This window comes from Mirounga leonina, unplaced genomic scaffold, assembly GCF_011800145.1.
Source record: "Mirounga leonina isolate KUSES-001 unplaced genomic scaffold, KU_Mleo_1.0 Mir_128, whole genome shotgun sequence".
NCBI lineage: Eukaryota > Metazoa > Chordata > Mammalia > Carnivora > Phocidae > Mirounga > Mirounga leonina.
In genome coordinates this window covers 26983277-27002194 of record NW_023270320.1, presented here as the reverse complement: position 1 = coordinate 27002194, position 18918 = coordinate 26983277, and the positions used below count along the sequence as shown (strand labels likewise).

At 43.9% G+C, this 18918-nt stretch overlaps 1 protein-coding gene across 2 annotated transcripts in view; it reads left to right on the top strand.

Annotated features, from left to right (window-relative positions):
* The window catches only part of WWC2 (WW and C2 domain containing 2), a 202419-nt gene that overhangs the window by 178808 nt on the left and 4693 nt on the right, over positions 1–18918 (top strand). For both annotated transcript variants that reach the window (XM_035004282.1, XM_035004283.1), the window contains one exon: positions 2348–2590. In XM_035004282.1, coding sequence (XP_034860173.1) covers positions 2348–2590 — 243 coding nt within the window. The remainder of the gene's footprint in view (positions 1–2347; positions 2591–18918) is intronic.

Here is an 18918-nt window from a genome sequence, read left to right as displayed (position 1 = left end):
TGATGGTGCTGTGTCCCCACACCGTCTCTGGCTCTCGAGTAAGAGTGTAACACCCAGGACCTTTTCGGAGGGGCGGATATTCTGCTAAAGGAATACACAGTATTAGCAACTTGCTTCAGAAACAGACATTTTTGGGAAAGCGCCAGTTCTCCTGGAAGCCATAGGTCTCTGAATGAGCCTTAAAGGATAAGTCTGAGAGAATATTTAAATAAATTAAAAGGTTGGACTGTTCAAGTAGTTCAGCAATTCCTGCTCACTCACAGCTGAAATGCTAATGAAAGTTATTGGCTTACTAATGATTTGTGTAGTAATAATGGACTAAGCTATTATACTTCCGCTGAGATGTGTTGTTTAAAGAAGCATGAAGCCCTGCGTGTGCTAAGCTCTGTGGATGAGGGAAGCACCGCCTGCAGGAGGCTCCAGTCTAAAGGGGGCATTCAAGGAGCGCACAGGACTATTGAATGTGCGGTGGGTGAAAGAAAGGAAGGAACTTGGGCGCCTGGGTGGCTCAGGCGGCTGAGCCTCCGACTCTTGATTTCGGCTCAGCTTTTGATCTCAGGGTTGTGGGATCCAGCCAGTATCGGGCTCAGCTCTAAGGGAGGAGTTTGCTTGTCCCTCTCCCTCTGCTCCTCCCCCCTGCTTGTGCACAGTGTGCTCTCTCTCTCTCATCTCTAAAATGGATAAATAAAATCTTTAAAAAAAAAAAAAAGAAGGAGCTCATCTGGTTGGGAGAATCTAAAAGACTGTGTGCCGGAGGTCCATGGCCTTGACACCTGGATAAAATTTCAAAAGAAGATGGTGGCGGGGTTGGAGGTGGGGAGGAGGGATACCAGTGCGGTCTCCCCAATGTAGTGACAGCCCGCTGACAGCACAGAAACAGTTACGGCGGGCGTACTTACACCATAGAAATTGGCGAACCCTACAACCCATGCTCCGCTCTCCGCCCATGCCCCCACCCAGCGCTGCTTGTTAAAACGTCGGCCAGCACACTGCTGCACATGGGAGTCCTTAGAAGGGCTCCATCTACATAACCACGAGGAAGGATTTCTGATTCTGAAAAACAATACAGCTGAAGAGTGTGTGTCTCAGTGATTCTGCTGTATAATAGGTTTGTTAGAGCAGAGGTTGAGTAGAGGGAACCTAATAAGAATGTTAGAGAACGTTACAGCAGTATGTGTTGGGCGAGGAAGAGGAGTGGTACAAGCTCTTCATCCCTGGGCGAGGGCTCTGGAACAGGAAGGGGGACGCAGGCCCCCACCCCCATCTGTCATGAACACCACCGTCATTCCAGATCTTTAAGCCCGAGTACTTCTCAAAGTTGAGTCCCTCCCCTCGCATCAAATAGTACCAGTTTTTATTAATAACCTCTTATTTTCCATTCCCACTGCCAGCAGTCTGGGCAAAAAATACCCTCCTTGTTCCCCTCCACTGCTGCAATCTTACCCAGCCTCACTGGACTTCCTTTCCTCAAGCAAGCGTGACTGGCCCTGAGCAATCTCTCCCTTCCCTGACTTCCTGTGGCACAGCTCACTGCTGGAAGTCTTCAAGGTTAACAAGTGGGGCTTCTCTTCCTGGGGTTTGGCCCACCACCCCCCGCCCCCACCCCAGCAGACATTTAGTCACACATACGCTATAATTATTTCTTGCTAAATAGATAAGATTGGCCCTGGGAAGAGCCCCAGTGATTCACGGGTGAAAGTGGACATTAGGCCATGCGAAATGGAGGAAGGAACTGGGATTTAAGCATATTGATGAGAGTAGGGGCTCAGAATCAGAATGACCAGCTACATTCTGGCCAGCACCTACAGAAATGATGGCTAAAGGAGTGCGCTCTGGGGGTGCGGTCACTGGTCTTGAAATGGACGAAGGGTCAGTTTCTTTTATGTCTGTTTCACAGAGGGCAGAAGCTCTGTGTAGTAAATTGGCCAGGCCAGGAGAGGCTATACTAGGGTAACAAGTTAAAAAATCTCTGTCGTTTAAAATAATAAAGGTTTATTTCTCACTCAGCTACATGTTCGTTGCAGGTTGGCTAGATGCTCTGCTCATTTTGTCTTCGCTCAGGACCCACACTGACGGGGCCTCCGCCTCTGAATCTTTGCTGTCCCGCTGGCAGGGGACAGAACTCCTCACATCTCACACTGGCTTGGAAAGGCTTCTGCCCGGAGGTGGTGCATACACATGACTGCCACTCACCTTTCATCAGCCAACGCAGGTCCCCTGGCCGGTGGCGCCTCCCTTCAAAGGAGCCAGGAAATGCTGGCTGTCATGTGCCAGGAAGGACAAAGAGCAGAATAATGAGTACCCACATAATAAGGGTGTTTTGTTGTGTTGTTTTCTAACCCTGCAGACGGTTTGCCAGCCAGTCCTGAGACGAACAGCACAAGAACGCCCAGTGCGCACATCTCTAGACCTAGAACTGGACCTTCAGGCATCTCTAACCCGGCAGAGCCGTCTCAATGATGAGCTGCAGGCCCTCAGGGGCTTGAGGCAAAAGCTGGAGGAGCTGAAAGCTCAGGGAGAGACTGACCTTCCGCTGGGTGTGCTGGAAGATGAGAGGTTCCAGAAGCTCCTGAAACAAGCTGAGAAACAGGTACAGATCTCAGTGTCCCCACTGTCCCTGAGGGGCGGCGAAGAGTGGGTCCTAAAGCCTGCCCTGTGGAAGGTCCCCAGCTTACACCTGGGTCTGACCAAGTCTTCAGGTCCTTTTGCTGGAACTCAGAACACTTTTTTCCCATTGTCATAGGACTTTTTTTAACCTAGGCTATTGCTAAGAGAGTGGTTACTGCCACCCACCAGGGTACAGATAGGAGGTCCCCCCACCACGTCACCCCCACCCCACTGGCCACCTGCCTGCCAGCAAGGAGCACAGTCGCCAGGGAGGGTGGTGGTCTGTTTCTGCTCAGCAGTTGTCTCCGTCTCAACACTAAATACAATATAACTTTTAATATAAATGACAAATTTCATTTGAATTTTCTGAGTAGCTCTTTGAGATTCATGAACCACCTCATTTGTAAATGCATTGTTCATTTTAATGCTTCTAAATTTTCACATTCTTTCTTTCCTTCAAAAAAGATCACACTCCACATATTGGCATTATTTCCTGTCTTTCACCATACAGGTTACTATACAAAATAAGGTAAAATCACTGATTAAAAACTAGGGTATTTGGGGCGTGCCTGGGTGGTTCAGTTGGTTAAGCATCTGCCTTCAGCTCAGGTCATGATCTTGGGGTCCTGGGATTGAGTCCTGCATCAGGGTCCCTGCTCGGTCGGGAGTCTGCTTCTCTCTTTCCTTCTGCTTCTGTGCTCACTCACAATAAAATAAAATTATTTTTAAATCTTAAAAAAAAACTAGTGTAATTTTAAGGGACTATTTCTATTGTTCTGCCACCTACCTACAACCAAAATTTTCTGGAACCTGCATTTCATTCATTCAGCTGGTTTATTCTCTGAAGTTTAGAATTCATATTTGGGTATAGGAGAGTATCCACATCCATATGTAATATACAAATAGAATTTTCCACATAGTTGAAATATTACAAATGCCACAACATTATTCTCTTTCAAGCATTTTGGATGGAAATCTGAAATAGATTATAAACTTCCTTAAACTAATAGAAAATCTTGGGCGCCTGGGTGGCTCAGTTGGTTAAGCGACTGCCTTCGGCTCAGGTCATGATCCCGGAGTCCCGGGATCGAGTCCCGCATTGGGCTCCCTGCTCGGCGGGGAGTCTGCTTCTCCCTCTGACCCTCCCCCGTCTCATGTGCACTCTCTCTCTCAAATAAATAAAATCTTTAAAAAAAAAAAAAAAACTCAACAGAAAATCTCATCCATAATATAAACTTCCCTTTTTGGCCCGGAGTTATTGTTTGGTCACTAGTGTGTGGTATATAGCGAAACTGAGTCGTTTAATTGACCAGCACTACTAATCCTGGATGGAACTCAGAAACTTAATGAATGAATTTTAGGGATCAGACTGATCCCAATAATTTTTAGAGAAAGTTTAGCAACAAAACATATCACTTATCTGTATTATGTCCCACCTGATAGAGAGAAACCTTGGCATACCGTAGAACATCAGTAAGTATCTCTGTTCAGTGGAGAGTTGAATCGTAGGCCTTATGTTTGGTCCTATAGAGACTACCAGGATAATTAGACACTGTCACGCCCTCTAAGAGCTTATGGATTGGCAAAGGAGATGAGCCAGATACACCAGGTCCTCAAGAGAAATCACTTTCTAGTGAGATCAGCAAACGTTTCATGGAGGAAGTAGCAAAGTGGTCTTGAGGGCGGGCAGTGGGATTTCATCCACAGTGGGTTGAGGGTCCAGCAGGTGCAGGAACCTGCAGTAGTCAATGTCCAGGGTAGCTCTCGACAGTGAAGGGTCCATAGATATGAGCCCCCAGGAAAGCAGTGCCACAGCGTGGCCGTCTCTGACAATGGAAAATCGCATTAAAAGCTGAAATCACCAACTCTTACATTTGTCACCTTGATAATAACCATTGCTTTTATTCTCTTGAGTCTTTGAATTCATCATCAACAATCATTTCAAACTCTTGGTTGACATTGATGAACTTTAATATCATGGAGAAGCATCACAATCTTTTGACCCCTATGGGTCCAAGGCTTTCAAAGCTGCATTAGAGTTTTCCAACTACAGATTTATTTTTTTCTTCAAGATTCTATTTATTCATTTGAGACACAGAGATACAGAGAGAGAGAGCGAGCATGAGCAGGGGCGAGGCAGAGGAAGAGGGAGAAGCAGGCTCCCCGTGGAGCAGGGAGCCCGATGTGGGGCTCGATCCCAGGACCCTGGTATCATGACCTGAGCCGAAGGCAGACACTTAACCATCTGAGCCACCCAGGCGCTCCTACAACTACAGATTTAAACAGAACACTGCATCTTCGGGGTTTTTTATTGTTTGTTTGTTTTTGATTTGTCATAATCTGAAATTCCAGATCCTTGGATATCAGTAATTATAAAATCTTTTGGGACTCTTTTTTTTTTTTTTTTACCTTATATCATACTGCTAAATTCATCCGTGAACTGCTTGTTAGTGTAGTTTGTTTTGACGACTATCTGATCTCCAGTGTGTAGAGAGAGGCTCAGTAAAGCAAAAAGTTAGTTATTTGAAAAAAAACTAAAATAAACAAAAATAGACAAAACTCTGGCAAGATCAATGAAGAGAAGATACACATACAGAAAATTATAAAACTAAAGAGGGATAGAATTACAGATAACTTTAAAATGTAAAAGATAAGTGAATAATATCAAAGACATAAGCCCGTAATTTGAACAAATATCTTGGAAAATGGAACATATTAGAATGGATGAAGGGGAAGAAACAATTGAAAATCCTATACCTCTTAAAGAAATGAAAGCAGTGATTAAAAATCTATCCACAATGAAAACATAGGTCTAGATGTTCTGTAGGTAAATTCCACCAAACTTTCAAAGATTATCTCAATTTTATATAAACTCTTCCAAACACCAGAAAAAGAGAGAACACTTCACAACTCATTCTCTGTGACCAACTTCCCTAATACCAAAACTAGGCAAAGATATTACCAAAAGGAAAAATCACAAGCCAGTTTCATCCATAAGTGTAGATGCAAAAATCTTAAATAAAATGTAAGTAAATACAATCCAACAATGTATGTAAAAGATACTACATTTTGACTATGTTGAATTGCGCAAGGATTCTTTATCATTAGAAAAATCATTAGTACAATGAGTCCCCTCAACAGATTAAGGAGGAAAACGCTTTGATCAACTCAACAAATGCAGGAAAAATATTGATAAACGTCCATATTCATTCATGTTTAAAATTCTTGGTAAGTTAAGAAGAGTTGACATCTTTAACTTGGTAGAGAATAACCAAAAGCAAATGCGGTCCTAAATAGACAAACATTGGAATTGTTCTTTAAAATCACACACAGGCATTCAACGCTCTTCTGCTCGACATTGTATTAAAACTTCTAACCGATGTAAGGCAACAAAAAAGTAGAAGCAGAGAGACGGGAAGGGAGGAGATAAAGCTGTCATCCCTGGCAGATACCATATTGCGTACATTAAAAATCCTCAAGTTCCTACAAAGAATAAGAGAGTTTAACAAGATGTGCAAATGGAAAAATCATTTACAAAAGTCCATTGCATTGCTATTATACACCAACCAGAAACAACTGGAAAATTTAGTTATGAAGATATTTTTTACCACAGTATCAAAGAATATCAAGTATGAAGGAATAAATTCAACAAAAATTTGTATTATGTTACAGGGAAAACTTTAAATAACCTTATGAGGAGAGTAAAAAAAAAAAAAAACCTAAATTCATGGAGAAGTATGTGCTACATTCGTATAGAGCAGAGGTCAGCAAACTTTTTCCAGGACAGGCCCAAGAAGAAATTTTTTGGCCAGAGGGTTCTCATTCACTAACCTCTCCACTCTGCCATGTAACACAAGAGCCACCATAGAAGGGACATACATAAATATTTCTCTGGGCTGTGTCCTCAGAAAACTTTACCAAAACAGTTTGCCACCCTGACCCAAAGGAAGAATTACTATTGTGGAAATAGTCGAGTCTCCTTAAAGTGTCCCACAGATTCGACGTCATTCCAAGCTGAATGCCTACATGGATCTTCCTGGAAATTGGTGCAATTAATGGAAGAAGAAGAATAGCCAAGACACTTCTGGAGAAGAAAAAGAGTGGGGCTTAACAACCCCTGATTTCTTGCAGAGCAAGTCCCACTGGGGACTTAACAATCAGGGGTTGTTAAGCCGGTAAAGTTGGTAGATAGTAAGGATGCAGTGGGAGAATCAAGAGACCAACCAATGGCATGAAATCAGGGCCAGAGACAGATGCACATGCGTGTAGAGCGTTGCTGGGTGGGGAAGTAGCAGGTCAGCCTATGGCAGGAGGACGGACTGTTGAGTCAGTGAAGCTGGGGTAAAGGTCAGGAAAAGATGGCATTGGATGTCTACCTTACCTACAAAAATCAACTCCAAATAGATTAAGGACTTAAATATCAAAAATAAAAGTCAAAAACTCATAGTGAGAAATGTGGGGTGCATCTTTTCGTGTTTTGATTTTTGTATCTCTTGACATCTATTCTGTGTCCTCCGTACTTGAAGATAAGGTCGATTGGGGCAGAATTGTTGAGAGTCTTGAATGCTGTGATGGGGAGCCACCAAAGGCTTCTGAAGAGGAGGCTTCTTTGGGAAACTTGTGGTAGAGATGTGTGTGCGACATCGGCCGGTCCACTTGCCACAAAATACAACGTGGGGAGCTTGGGCAGGATCCAAGCTGTCTGATCCTGATTGAAAGAAACAGGGTTGAGGCATCCTTTCTGAGATCAAAGTATCATAAATGCACGATTTCCTAGGTGGGTTGGTTTTAGTCTTTCATTGTATAGAACTCTGAGACTTCTGCTGGTGTTAATAGATGACGCAAGGTTTGCAGGTTTTTAGGGTGACTCTTGTTTTCCTTCTTCATTAAAGAAATCCTTAGTGCAAGTAGATGAAAACGGAGGGGTCTAGAACCCTGCAACCCAGGAGATCTTCAGGGCTCACTTAGATGGATTGTTGAGTCTCTACATCTCTACAAACCTGCGCTCAAGTAAAAGTTGATGTTTGAGGCACATGTGTTCATTTTAAGGATTTGTCCTTTAATGAGCCCGTCAAGAATGTGTATCTGTTCTCAGCTGCAGAAAATTCTGGGAGGGCGGGCGGTCCTGGGGAACTTGAGCAGAACTGTTCGCTGTAAAGGAGAAACACCTCTTTAACGCAAGTCTTTGCTCTCCTGGGTGCCTTTGGCCTAGCGGGCAAACTCCCATGTAAACGCCCCAAGGGAGCGACAAGGCCACCGTCTTGCTGTTTCTGTGTTACGGCACCTTATGGTGGATATTCCATCCTGCCTTGGCAGAAATCTGCCTCATCAAAGCCTGCCGAACTTGCTTGCCAGCCATGATTTTTATCCTGTTTTGAGTTTTGCTCGCCCCTTACCCACCACTAGAATACACAGTTGCCTCTTGACTTGCTGGTGGATGGATAAATGCAGCATAGAGTGGTGAGAAACGGTTGGTGGCCCCAGGATAGCTGAAGTTAGGCATGGCCCTGGGACCAAGGCACTGCCCTCAAGGTTAGGCACAGCCGTGGGGTGGGCATCATGGTCCAGGCTGTGCCTTGGTTGGTCCTGGGACCAAGTATCCCTGAAATCCCGGGGTCCAGGGATATTATCAGGTCAAACCTAGGGGCTTGGGGAAGACACCACTTCATGCCTGAGCCTCAGCAGTTCTGACAGATGGTTCTGATCCCAGCATCCCACGTAATGGTCACGGTCACCATCCAGGGAAGTAATGGCAGTGACACGGAGAGAGTGGCCTGTTAACACTTCCCAGGCTACGGCGATCCCTGGCTGCCCTGTTTTCGTACCTATCATATGAGCCCATCCTACTGTTCTTACTGGCGGGAATAATCATGGGACTATCAGGCAGGTTTTCCAGGCATAATACGAAGTGGTGACCTCTTTGAAAACTGTTAACAGCTGTGTCAGGCAACCGTTTGTGTGTCGTGGGTGGTATTTTCCCCTCTCATCTCCTAATTATTGGCAGTTTGTCCCTGTTTTAAGTCACCATCTGAGAAGTGGGTGCCGGCTGTCATCCTGACGGGTGCTCTCATTTCCCGGGCCTACCCCAGAACCAGTGTCTCCTTGAAAGTGCTACTGAGGGTGTGTGAGGATTTTCGTGCTTCAAACCTCAGCACAACCCACCACGCTTCTGCACAAAGCCACATGCAGTTGGCCTCGCCAGCCGAGTTACCTTGCACGCCACACTGGGTGCATTTTGCTCGCGGAGCAGGCCTCCTCCCACCACCGTAGCGACACTCATTCAGAGCTAAGGCAGGAGCAGGGCACTTGGCCTTGCAGCTCCCCGGAAATACTTCAGAGATCCTGGGCGTTTGCTGTTTGTAGCACAACGGCAAAGATCCGGGATCTCTGGAGTGTTGCCCAACGTGGGACATAGGCAGGTCTTGTTGCGGTTTTGGAAAGTGTCTTAGGAAGAGTGACACTTGAGAATTCTTTTCTGTAAAATAGTGGTCTGTTTTTATCTTAATTTGCAGTTGTTTAGTCATTAAATTGTACCTACTTATGCATGATTCTGGCCCCATAATAAGCTACTGATGATTATAATCATCCTTACAGAAGTTGCATTGATGATTATGCTTCGGAATTTAATTATATCTTAATAGAGGTCTTCTGATCTGTATATCTGACGAACCGGCACTTAGTTGGTTTCGTAATCGGTTTGCACTGCAAGATACTGAGGGAGAAGAAGAGCTGAAGGAGGGTCTGCTTGCGATGGTGCAGAGCGTGGGCTAAACACGCCTGTCCCCCTGCGTCACTAAGGGGGTGCAGCCTCGAGCAGAGCAGAGGCGAGGTGGGGGGGAAGGACATGGCCCCTGGGTGCTGCTTGCTCGCCGTAGGACGGCCCCCGGGAGCCCTGCACACCGCATCTCACAGGCCTCCTCTGGCAGGAGGAGGAAAGAACCGCTCCGGCAGGGGCGGGAGGCTCAGAGAAGGGACACGAGGGGAGACCCTGGGGGTGCCTCCATGGAGTCCCCCAGGCCCCACAGGGAGCTGATGACCACAAGGGCAGCAGGAAAGAAGAGGGTCTGGGCTCACATGTCAGGGGTGTCTGATTCAGAGTGAGGATCTCGTTTTCCAGTTCTCATCAAGAAAATTCCAGCATTGGGCGCCTGGGTGGCTCAGATGGTTAAGCATCTGCCTTCGGCTCAGGTCATGATCTCAGGGTCCTGGGATCGAGTCCCGCAGCGGGCTCCCTGCTCCTTGGGAGCCTGCTTCTCCCTCTGCCTCTCTGTCTCTGTCTCTCATGAATAAATAAATAAAATTTAAAAAAAAAAAAAAAGAAAAGAAAATTCCAGCATTGATGGAGTACCTGGAATAAACATGAAGATGTGTCTAAATAATTAAGGGGATTAAGAGCTGAGGTGGTTGTCTTCATGATTTTATTCAAGTTTCCATACCATTGCTATCAGTTTCCTAGATCGTTAGCATGAACGGCAGATGGGGACGCTATTAACAGCTCAGTACAAACTCCTTTGTTAGAGTTGATGCGCAGATAAACAAAATGCTAAATTTGTGTGCGGGATACAGGGCTGAGCTCTCTACCCAGTCTGCTGATATCTGGTGAAAAAGTCTTTGGTAAACGTTGGAGGTCCCAGCTGAGGGTCTAAGTGACTGTACCAGCAAAGTCCCAGGGGCCTGGGAGCGTGGCGGGATGGGCGCTACATTCTCTTTACCAGGTCTGCTTTCTCACTGCCGTTCTCCTTCCTTCCTGTCATAGCTCCTTCCTTCCTCGTCTGACAAACTAAAGACAAATCAGCCTTAAAAAATGCCATAAAAATGTGCCTATGTGGGGCTTCTATTTTTCCTGTGCTCAAATAGGATTTTACATATTTAATCTACAAAATAAGAGGATTGGATCAGATGACCCCCGAGATCCCTTGCAGTTGCAAAATCTAATCTGTCTGAATCAGATCTAACATGCTTTCTGTATAAGTGAAGATGTGGGGAGATGTGTGGAACTGGAAGGCTGCGGGGCCCAGGAGCCATACCGTTAGGGCACAGGCCGTGCTTCGAGAATTCTGCAGTCCAAGGTGAGATGGGGTTCCCTGAGGCTTTTCCATCTAAAGGCGTCTGCGGCTGGGTCTTCCACAGGCCACGAGAGCAGCGCTCGTACGAACTGTAGGAGCTGCGCTAAGCCCGCCGTCCCTGCATCTTTTCTTCCTTCTGCCAAGGACGGCTGTCGTCTCAAGCAACAGGGAGGTTGGAGCTCTCAAAGCCAAGTGCATGCAAACCATCGTGAAACCATCTGATTCCCAAGGACAGCTGGTTTTTTCTCTTTACGCTTACCAACTCTATATAGAGACGACTTGAGCTGCATACTTGGCTTTCTCACCACCAAAGTTTGGAACAGACTCATCTGCAAAAATGCAGACGATTTCAGTGGTGTACCTTTCATTATGGCCACAAACATTGGTAACCACTATGGACTTCTCTCTCCTGCTTGCTCCTCATTTCCACATCCACTTCTTTGTACACACGCGCACACACACGCTGCCCTTTGAGTCCCACCATTTCCCTGAAGTAGTGGGGATTTGTGGGATTTTCAGCAGCCCGGTCATAAAATGCCTGACGGTGAGCAAAGAGCCTGCCAATTGCCATAAAAAATACAGCAGCAGGCCCTGAATTTGCCTCCCTTGTCAGGAAGGCTGTCAGGTCTCAGGGTCACACTCCATAACCTTCCTCCTTTGTGACGGAAGGTCTGTTTTGTAGCTCAGAATAAAAACGGAATCAGAGTCAGTGGCTTTGTGTATCACACAACCCCTCAGGAAGCCGAGCAAGAAACGTAGGACCATAAATTCGGACTGGATCGTGTTCCTTACTCTGTTAGGCTTCTCAACGTGGCTTTAAGTAAATCACTGGACCTTTCTGCAGGTCAGGCGCCCATGGCATAAACTAAAGGTTAATCGACTCTTCTGGAGTCTGGGGCATAAAAAGTGGCTTCCGAGCCTGTGAATCAGGCAGCTTATCATGACTTGTTGGGTGAGGAGAGGGGAGGGGTGCTGAGGAAGGTTGGTATTTTTCCAAAGGAGCCTCATGTTGCTTACAAAGCAGAAATTTCTTTTTCTTCCTCAGAGTGTTTCCCTGTCAAAATGCCAAAGTTCTGTGATGCTAGCCTTTTTTTAAAGCTTAAAATAATACAGATGTTAACATTTTTTAAAGCTAGAATCTGCTAAGAAAACCATGTGTCAAAGATACTAATACACCTCATTCAACAAAATAATTCTTACTGATTACAATGAAGTATTCAGCATGGAGATTTAACTGCCTGAAAGTCGGCTACTCTTATTAACAGCTGACAAAAATTTCATGATGTATTTGGTCACCCAGATTTTGAGAGAGAGATACAGATATGTGGGTACAGATACAAACACATAAACAAATATAGTTTTCAGTGAAGTATGCGCTTATTCAGGGGGGAGAGGAAGATGTTTCATGGTCAGTCTTATTTTGCCCAGAAGAAACAGATTTCAAAGTGATTTTGCAGTGCCCACAAACACGCTGGAAAGGCAGTAGCCATCAGCCTTATTTAGAGGGACCATCTTACCAGTGTTCTTCCGCAGTGGGTAAAACAGACCCCCGCAGTTCCATTCCTGTGGAAGGTGACCGAAGGTGGGACAGGGCCCAGGGAGCCTGTTGTAATTCTCATCTGATAAAATAAACCCCGGAGAAACTGGCCCAGATTTTCTTACCCAAGTATACCCAGCACGTACCTTCTCTCTCTGGCCTTTTCCGACCTGTCCGTTGCTTAAGTCAATAAGCAGATGGCTATGTTAAGATTGATTTATTCATGTTCTGTGTTGCCAAGAATTAGGATAGCAGCAATGCTTTTGTCTACGTACCAGCTTACCAATCTGATAGACCTCATCACGGGAGAAGTCATTTGTTTCTGTTTACGAAGTCAGTGGTTCCTTCTCTGGGACCTAATGAAAAAGTATCTGTTTTCTAAAGGCAAGACTTCACAAAGTAACTGAAAGATCCCATTTGTCCCCTTTGAATTCGAATGACATCAATTTGGGATCTCCAGGTGACAGCTAAACTATCTCACCAATTGCAAAATAATCAAGAGAGAATTATTACTTAGCAAATAAAGGCCGCCTTTCTAAACAGAATCTTTCAAAACAGGCAGAGGAAAGTGGGGCAGTAAAAAATATCTGGAAAAGGATCCTTTGTGGTGAAAAAAATCAGAAGTTAACTGCAGGGGATTATGGTTAGCAAAGTACTAGGAGTGCCCTTTTGCAGGATATTTAGCTTTCCATAAAGTGGTGTGAGTATGCTTGATGCTTCGTAAGTACTTGATGGATAAGTAAATTTTTAAAAATCTCATCTTTCCAAAAAGGGCCACAGCATTTTTACCTTCAGATTTACAGGGAGTAAGTACACTTGCGCTTTGAGAATATTTTAAAATTTAAAAAGATTTTCTTTAGCTAAAAAATTACCATATGCTTATTGTTCAAAGCCAAATAATACAGAACTATAGAAAGCAAAAAGCAGCGGTGCCTCGTTGAAGTCCCATTCCCCTTGGCATTTGTCCTTCTGGTTCCTTCTTATGCCATGTATGTGTGTTAGTGTTATTTGGAAGGGTTACACAAAAATAGGGTCATGAAGACAAATTGCCGCAAAACTTGATTTTCTCCCCCCACCTAATTCTATGTTCTTCTATGAAAAATAGCTGTCCATTTTAGTAAATGTTGCTGTAATTCATTATTTTTAAGGCATTCACCTGTGTAGATACATCGTAATTATGTATTTATTCTAATGACAATTTCCCGTATTTTCAGTTATTGGACAATGTGGAAGTAAGCATTCCTGTACATTTTGGGACACCGTTCAGGATTCAGTAGTGTTTCCAAAGCATAAATGCCTAGTAGTAGAGTGGCTGGTCCTGTCAGTTTGGCTGCAGACCGGTTAACCACAGGCAAAGGTCTCGTCTGTCAAGTCTTATAAGGCTAAAACTTTGTTCTTTCCTTTCCTGGCCTTGACAGAGTCTGAAGCAGTGGGTGCATATGGGAAGACAAGATCCTTATAATCCCCCTTTTGCCAGCACCAGTCTTTTCTCCTTCCAAAGTTTATAACAGAAAGACTTGGCTTTTTCAAGTCCAGAAGGATCTCAATGATGGGATTGTCCAGTCAATTTAGATTGTAGGCTGCAGGCGACCACCCTTAGCAAAGCTGTTTTTTCTTCCCTCTCTTTGTGCCAATGCTGACTTCTGGCCTGAATTGATCTCTGTCTTGTAAGATTTTGCCCTAAGCTACCAACAAACACCGACATTCTAAATTTTCCCAACCATATCCTTTACAGCCCCAGCTGCCACCACCATGACCAGTGGCCCCCGCTAAGCAGCGCTACGTTTCATATTGTGTTATTGGAACACAGCCCTTGGGAAACCATGGGGAGAGAGGCTGACCAGTGCTCGGGGCGGGGCGCCTCCCACATGAACTGAGTCTCCCTGGCCCTTAACTCCCTTCCCCCCAACACCCAGAACCTCCCCCCCACTTTGGGGGGCCACATGTGACTCCAGAGGCTTCCTCCTGGGCAGTTGTAGGCACAGCCCTCTGACCTCCAGAGGCTCAGGCATTGGGACATACACCCTGCTGTCCCTCGGACTCTCAGTCCCTTAAATGTTCACAGTCTGGTGGTGAGAATGGTGTCACTGAGGAGAAATGTTTATTTGCCATTTGTGTTTATTCTGTGAGACACCTGCTCATACCCAGTGCCCTTTTTTTTCTGTTACGTCCTCTTTTTCTCCTTGAAAGACCTCTTTCTACACCTATCTGTTATTTGAGTTACAAATGGGTTTGTTGACTCTATCATTTGTCTTTTGAACACCTTTCAAGTGAGAGAAGTGCAGGTGTTTGCTTGAATCTGAATCTAAATCCGTCAGTCTTTATTTTCTGCCCTTCTGGAGAGCTTTTGTGGTAGTCCGTCATCACTGGGAAAAACCCAAGGCTGTTCTAAATCTTTTGAGAGTTACTGAAGCACATTAATCTTAAAAGTCATCATCTAAAAGCCTGTTTTTCCCATAGACTGACACTCGTTCCTTCAGCCTGTGTCCACTGCACCCCCACTGTGTGCAGGCGTGTGGAGGCGCTGGGGAGTCTGGCACCGAGGAGGGCAGACAAGGCCCCACCCTCAAGCCACTTCCGAAAGGGAGGCAGGGTAAGGGTGCCTTGAAAAGAATCTCTAGTTCCTGTGCTGCCCACAGGTCTCATTGTGAAAATGGCTGGTACTTGGTAAATGTGCCAGAGAGAGCCCGAGACACAGGTTTGAGTAAACCAACTCACGTTGCATCTTGTCAAGGATAAAAGGAACGGTGGTTTCTGTTGGAGAAGAGCAGCAATGTGGTCACCTCCAGCACGAGGGAGCTTCCTAGAGCGTGCTTGGTGGGCTCGGTTTCCCCAACACCCTGGGGAGGATTAGGAGGGAAGCTACCCTGTTTCACCGCCAAAAATTCTGTTTAGAATTCATTTTCTTAAAGCAGTTTCCCAAACACAGGCCAAAAAGCCAATTCACAAAGTTATAAGATCTCACTCTTTCCCCAAACTCAAAGTAACTTGAATTAGATTTCTGTTTCTGTCAGGTGAGGATAACTACTGTTTTTAAGTCTGTATTGACAAGACTGCTTCTAGATGACATTTCCCTTCATTAAGTATGTATGTAATGTGAAGTCTCCAGCCATTTGACTTAATATAATTCATTTTATAACACAACATCACAAGCAGCTTCTGCAAATAGAGGCAGTTTTCAAAAACAAACCACTGGCTTAAAAATCTTCATTGTGCACTTGGACCTCTATAAATTATGTTAAACAGATGCCAAAAAAACCCAAACCAAAACAACAACAACAAAAAAAAACCCAGATACAGTCCCTGCCCTTCTGAAGTGTATGGACCCATGTAAACAGCTCAGACCCCAAGGTGAACCGTGAGCCAAAACCCTAAATTAACAACCAGACAGCCTCTTTGCTTTACATGCAGGTGGGAGTCAATGCCTTTGTGGAGGTCAGCTTCTACATAATGGATAAGTCACATAATTTCCAAATATGAAGGGGCGAGGAGTAACAAGTAGCACATTTATACCTAAGCCTCATTTCCTATTTCACAGTTCACTTATGTAGCTGAGGAATTGTCCTTTTAGATGATGTGTTCTTAAGCGCTAAGTCAAATTAAACAAAATTGTGATTATTTTCTCCCTGATAGTGGGGTAATACAAATGCAGAATTCTATATGGATACAGATGTAGCTATAGATGCATGCAGATATACTCATATTGTGGATAGTTTTCAAAAAAAAGAAGGACATGCCTGCTTTTATCTCCTGTAAATCTAATGTACCAAATGTACATTTATCTAGATGCTTAAATTGCTAACTCCCACTTCAGTGAACATTGCAGCATGAAAATAACTTAAATATGTGATTCCAGAAGGTTAATTAAATAATTATGCTCTAGCTATTAAAGGATCTTATCAAACTATTAAAAAGTTATGGACTTCCATTTCCTGGACTGGCCTATAAGGAAATCACTACTTTGCCCTAACAACAAGGAAAGAAAATGAACAAACTGAAAAATCAATAACTCTTCATAGATCTGTCAGGAAAATGAGGTCATGGGTCAAAAGATTGCCCCCAGAATTGGAGAGACAGGCAGCACAGAAAATGACAACTCACCAGAGCAGAGACTCTGAGGGAACCAGTACCAGGGTAAAAGAACCTAGACTATAATTGATGAATCCTGGAGGCTCCATGTAGACAAGCCTAAGAGTTAAAAACTCCAGGGGACCGGCCATGGGAAGCCCCTACACTTTTGTGTATCACAATGGAATAAAACTAGAAATCAATGACAGAAAGATAGCTGGAAAAGCCCAAAGTTCTTGGAGACCTTACCACGCATTTTTAATAACACATGGGTCAGAAAAAGGAATCTCAAGAGAAAACACATTTTGAACTAAATGTCTTTGAACAACTTATCAAACTTTGTGGGATGCAGCAAAAGCAGTGCTTAGAGGGAGATTTATAATAGTGAATGTATATACTGGAAAAGAAGTCAATAACCTAAGCTTCTGCCTTAGGAAACTAGAAAATGAAGAGTAAATTAAATCCAAAGCAATCAGAAGAAAGGAAGTAAAAATTAGAGTAGAAATCAATGACATTGAAAACAGGAAATCAATAGCAAGGTTGCAGGATACAAGGTTAACATACAGAGTCAGTTGCTTTTCTGTATTCTATAGGACCAAGTGGAATTTGCAATTAAAACACCATATAATTAGCACCCCCCCAAAATGAAATAGTTATGTAACAAAATATGTATAAGATCTAAATGAGGAAAAATACAAAACCTGATGGATAAAATCAAAGAACTAAATAAATGGAGAGATAGTCCATGTTCATGGATAGGAAGACTTAATATTGTCAAGATGTTGGTTCTTTCCAGGCTCCTGGGTGGCTCGGTTGGTTAAGCATCCAACTCTTGATCTCAGCTCAGGTCTTGATCTCAGGATCATGAGTTCAAGCTTCCCACTGGGCATAGAACCTACTTAAAAAAAAAAAAAAAAGTTAGTTCTTCCCAAATTGACCTATAGATTTAATGTAATCCCAGTCAAAACTCCCAGCAAATTATTTTGTGGACATAGACAAACTGGTTCTGAAGTTTATACAGAGACACAAAAGACAGATGATAGCCAACACAATATTGAAGGAGACAGAGTTGGAGGACTGACCCTATCCAACATCGGGGCTTACTGTTCAGCAACAGTAATCAAGACAGTGGGGTATTGATAAAAGAACAGACAAGCAGATGAATGGAACATCATAGACAGCCCAGAAACAGACCCATGTAAATATAGAGAGAGTCAACTGACTTTTGACTGAGGAGTGAAAGCAATACAATGAAACGAGAGTCTTTTCAACAAATGGAACAACTGGACATCCACATGCAAAAAAAAAAAAAAAAATTTAGACACAGACTTTATACACTTAGCCAAAATTAACTAAAAACTGATTGTAGGCCTAAATACAAAACCGTAAAGGACTGTTGATAAGGACTGTTATCCAAAATATACAAAGAACTCTTAAAACTCAACAATAAGACAATGAACAACCCAATTGAAAAGTAGACCAAAGACCTAAACAGACACCTCACCAAAAAAGATATACAGATGGTAAATAAGCATATGAAAAGGTGCTGCACATCATGTCATTAGGGAACTGCAAATTAAAACAAGAGTGAGCTACCACTACACGCCTGTTAGAATGGCCAAACTCTCGGGGCGCCTGGGTGGCTCAGTTGTTAAGCGTCTGCCTTCAGCTCGGGTCATGATCCCAGGGTCCTGGGATCGAGCTCCATATTGGGCTCCCTGCTCGGTGGGAAGCCTGCTTCTCCCTCTCCCACTCCCCCTGCTTGTGTTCCCTCTCTCGCTGTGTCTCTCTCTGTCAAATAAATAAATAAAATCTTTTAAAAAAAAGAATGGCCAAACTCTCAAACGCTGACTCTTCACTGACGGCATGAAATGCTGGCTGATACGCTCTTGTTCGTTGCTGGTGGGAATGCAAAATAGTACAGCCACTTTGTACACAGTTTGACATTTTTTTTCAATTCTTTTTCCCCCAAGCTTTATTGAGATGTAATTGACATATAATATTGTGTAAGTGTAAGATGCAGGTTAACATTTTCTTACAAAAGTAAATAAACATGCTGTTGGCAAATGATCCAGGAGTCAAACTTGTTGGTATTTACCCAAGGGAGTGGAAAAGTTATGGACATCAATGTTATGGCATCTTTCCTTATAATTGCCAAAACTTAGGAGTAGCCAAGATATCCTTTAGAGGGTGATGGTACTTGTACTTTGGTACCTGTAAATAATGGAATATTATTCAGCTCTAAAAAGAAATGAGCAACCAAGCCACGGAAACACATGGAAGAATCTTAAATGCATATTACTAAGTAAAAGAAGCTAACCTGGTATGTAAATTCTACTTCAGTAAACAGCTTTTAAAATGGCTTAGATTTTAGATAGAAAAAAAGTTTGAAAAAATGAATAAGAGGTTGAAATGTTAGGAGATATTTCTTGGTCACAGTGCTGTAAGTAGTTTTTCATTTCTTTTTTGCGGTTCTTGGGTTTCCCAGACGTAATAAAATGATCACATATTACCTACCTAGTAAGATCTTTTAATACTTGTGACAATCAGCGACTGCGCCCCCTGCTGGTGAGAGCGCGCGCACACCCGCTGCGCAAGATGCCGCCCCTGCTCCCCCCCCCCCCCCCCCCCCCCCCCCCC